Source organism: Octopus bimaculoides, chromosome 14 (assembly GCF_001194135.2).
Source record: "Octopus bimaculoides isolate UCB-OBI-ISO-001 chromosome 14, ASM119413v2, whole genome shotgun sequence".
Lineage (NCBI taxonomy): Eukaryota > Metazoa > Mollusca > Cephalopoda > Octopoda > Octopodidae > Octopus > Octopus bimaculoides.
In genome coordinates, this window is record NC_068994.1 from 57,548,923 (window position 1) to 57,553,081 (window position 4,159).

At 37.8% G+C, this 4,159-nt stretch overlaps 1 protein-coding gene across 1 annotated transcript in view; it reads right to left on the minus strand.

The window, feature by feature from the left end:
* Nucleotides 1–322: 322 nt before the first annotated feature.
* The window catches only part of LOC128249352 (potassium voltage-gated channel protein Shaw-like), a 4,617-nt gene continuing 780 nt past the window's right edge, over nt 323–4,159 (minus strand). Inside the window, exon 2 of the mRNA XM_052972610.1 lies at nt 323–1,138. Coding sequence (XP_052828570.1) covers nt 323–1,138 — 816 coding nt within the window. The remainder of the gene's footprint in view (nt 1,139–4,159) is intronic.

Consider the following 4,159-nt stretch of genomic DNA (forward strand, 5'->3'; position numbering starts at 1 on the left):
ATATATATATATATATACATACATAAATATATATATATAATAGGGATAAAAATCCAAATTTACAGGTAAAAACTCGATTAAATTCAAATTTACAAATTATATCTGACTGTGGATTTTCATGGATGAGTTCATGAACTTTGATTCTTTTCTCTTTCGGTGTTTGATAAACCTTCATAGGAAGGAGGTGACGGATTCGAAAGAGAAGTTTGTCCATATTGATTTGAGCTTTCTTCTGTTACACTCACTTTAACTGTATTTTGGGGTTTCCAAGAATTTTGGAGTTCTTTTTTCGCTTCGTTCGGATACGGAACTTCTGTTCATTTTACTCTTCTGTCAATTTTGTAACCCTGTCCATTTCTTTCTTGGCTTTTTCCTCGCGTTTTCGTGCTGCTTGCATGGATTGCATATGTTTGTAGTACATGGAGAAATGATTGACGATTATAGGGACAGTGAAACCAACCGTTAACACACCAGCAATAGCACAAGCAGAACCAATAAGTTTTCCTACGCTACTCCTTGGGACCCTGTCTCCATAACCAACCGTAGTCATAGTGATCAGTGCCCACCACATACCCATGAGAATATGGTGGAAATTGTCCTCCTCGGCGTAATAGATGAAAGTAGCAAACATAATCATACCGACGTTCATAAAACAAATCATCAACAACAAATCCCAGAAACTGGCTTTGAATGTGTACAGCATAATCCACAAGCCTGGGACATAACGGACCAAGCGGAAAATCCTGAGGGCACGAAATATTCTTAAAAAATTCACGTAATGCATGGTTTCCAATGCAACATTAGTCTCAGCTGTGTTGGCAACAATGATGTCGATATAATCAGGAAGAATTGCAACGAAGTCGACATAGTTTAGTGAATTCTTCGCGAATTTTTTCCAGCTTGGACAAGTGATGAACCTGAAAAACAAGTCACATGAGAAAAATGCGAGACAAATGAAATCGATTATAATCAATGCCGGATGAGGTACATAGGAGTACATATCCAAATATTCCGTCTTGTTACTGCGTATTCGTCCCCAAAAACCGTGAATGCTTTCTACTTGGCAAGCTGGATGAGTAGCTACGATGAAAGATATTACGGACAGTGTAATAAACGCAACTGTTGCCATACCATAAACCTGTCGATAGAAATAAAACAAAAAGAAGCAATTAAAATATGTTACAAATATGTTAATATTAAACGTAAAATCATTTATTGTAGACAATGACACCAATGAAAAAAGAAACCCTTTTGGAAGGCAAACGTATGTGTACAAATAGAAACCATAGAACAATCTAGGAAAGTGGTTTTACCTCAGTCTTCGACCGACCCTTGCTTTTTCAAGTGGAAATAATTTCACGGAAATTGTGCTGAAAAGCTTATGGTAAGACTGTTGTACTTCTTGTGAGGTATGACTAGAAAAGGTGCTGGCCCCTTATAATGCTTTTATGGGTTTTCTCCATATTGCAGATGTTCAGACCAGATCTTCTGCCTGAGAATGGTTAAACTTTAAGTTCGTTACTGTTACGTTATTAACGACCCACTACGCAGCATGGATATTGCCATTTCGTATTTGCTTGTCCCGTCATCCCAACATCCTTTTAATATTAGTTAATGCAGCTCTGCTATAACCCATATACGAGTATTATTCAAAGCGTAGCATGTTTTCATGCGTTAGACCCTATTAGCTATATTTATCTAAGTTGTAGTTATTGAGTAACACATTCAGCAGTGAATATGTTGTTAGAGATCCAGGCTAAACCCATCACTAATTTAAACTTAGGTATGTGAACCGTCTTACCTGAATTAGATATCACAGGTTGATAAATCTCTCAGTAACGCCAAGGAAGCGATTACTTTTCTTTTGATGAAGCTTGCATACAATCCTAAGATTCGTAAATCAGACGATCCAAGCCAGGCGATTTGTCCCTTGAGCAGCCATTCACTACCTCTCACATGTCAGTTGCATATTACAAATCTTTCACAGTCTCTTGTGGGCCCCCCACTAAGGGTCGCGGCAAACCGTCGTGTTAGCTACTAACGTCCATTAGCGTCTCTGACCAATCACTCACTCCGGAGTCGAGCTTACTACACTGCTATTGGAACACCGAATACAATTGCTTGGAAGCGATTAACATGCACCCTCCCGGACCATCAGAGACCAAAATATGGCTGTGTTCATCTGTTACACTTCTATCACTTGGGCATATAAGATGACTTTTGTTCCTTCCGTTTTAGCACACGAACCCTATCTCTAGCAATGCAGCTTTCATATTTCGCACGGAAGAAACAGTCAATAGCAATTCTCTCGATTATCAAGTCGCTTGTGATGTCTTTGCTAATTGCCTCTTCAAGCTCGCTAACAAATAACTCTAATTAGTCTCTATTTCTAGCTCTTTACTAAACATTGTCGAATCATATCTAATCGTCTGTTTCAGCGTGCTCCACCACTGGTTGTTGATGATCATCCTGTCAACTGCCGCTGAAATTTCCGTAGTCTCTGAGCACCGGAAAAAGCATGCTCAGCTCCCAATAATCAGATTCCTGTCTACGAATTTTATTTAAGCGACCGTACAGCTCACATATTTATGGTCAGTATAGCTTAACTGTTTTAAAATGTGAACACTCTACACCATCTCAATCCGCTATGAACATACTATCGAAGCACATTATGGATGCGACATGCCCATCCACATTATCTGCTAATCCAATCACTGTCTGACAAATCGCTGTCAGTGTCTGACTAGATTATCATTATCTTCATAGTTTTTTTCCCACACATATCTCTAGTTGGTTGAACCTACACAATACCATCATGCGTCTAAAATAAACTTCATCAGAAAATAACATTATTATCTCACAGTGAGATAAAAAAATTAAAAAAACATAACGTCATTATGTTATGTGCTTGTTGCTTACTGGACGTGCTCTTATGGAAGAGAGAGAGAGGGGGGAGAGAGATAAAGACAGACAGGCAGGCAGGCAGACAGAGATCAAGGGTGGGTGTGTACTTCAGTGGAGAGAATCCCCCCCTCCCCACTTTTTTTTTCCTTTTTCTAGTTTTTTAAGTTGAAGAATTTCTTTGATTTATTTTTTCTTTCGGAAAAAGGGGAAGGCAAGAGCATTCATGTTTTTATCATAAGATCCTTTATTATTATTAACAGAATGGTCCCATTTCGGCTTTATCAAACCTCGTCAGCACAGATTAATTCGACATATTAAAGTTTCTTTTGCTATAATTATCGATATAAAAAACTACCATGTCATTCCCTACCACCGCTTTTTTGTTTGTTGTTTTATGTTGTTGTTTTTTTTTTAGTTTTTCTTATGTTCAACAAAATTATTTTTCATAACCTCCGCTTTCGTGAAGGTGGATGGATTATTTTTGTCGTGTTTGTTTGTTTGTCCGTGAATAAGATATCTCAAGAACCACTGGATGAAATTTTCAGGAACGTTTGGTCTCGTGACTGGCACAAACTGATTAGATTTTGAGATCGATCCGGTACGTAACAAGGATTCTGAATTATTTTATCCTGATTTTTACTTAATTTTTTAGAGCAATCGGGTTCATTTTTAGTATTCTCATTTGTGAGAACAGTCGAGTTTATTTCAGATATTCTCATTTTAAAAATTATCTCCGGCTAATCGTTGAGAGGACGTTGGTGTTGCCTTGGCGGAAGTCTGCACTCTCTGAGTGCTCTTGTTATTATTATTACCAGAGATTGAATATTGTCTTCGGAAGTGGATGGATGAAATAGAACCAAACTGGTGAGAGAACCTGTTGATGGTGACAAGTTCACCTCGCAACGAGAGAATTCGTGTCTGTGGTGTATGTATGATGATAATGCATGAGGTGCACAAGGAACAACAAGACGCCAAACAATAACGAATCTGTTCTATATTTAAGAGATGAGGAATTATGTACATTATTTACATTTGATGGATATTTCCCCAAGACACCTGATGAAGGCTGGAAGGTATATCAGCCGAAACGTTGTGTTAACAACAAACAAGATGATGACAAATATCCGTCAAATGTAAATAACGTAAATAACGAATCTGTTATTTCTCTAAACATTCACGCAGGTTCGAACAGTAATAGAGTCTTTTACTTTTACTTCTAATTGCTCGTTATTGCAATGCGGCCATCGTATATATA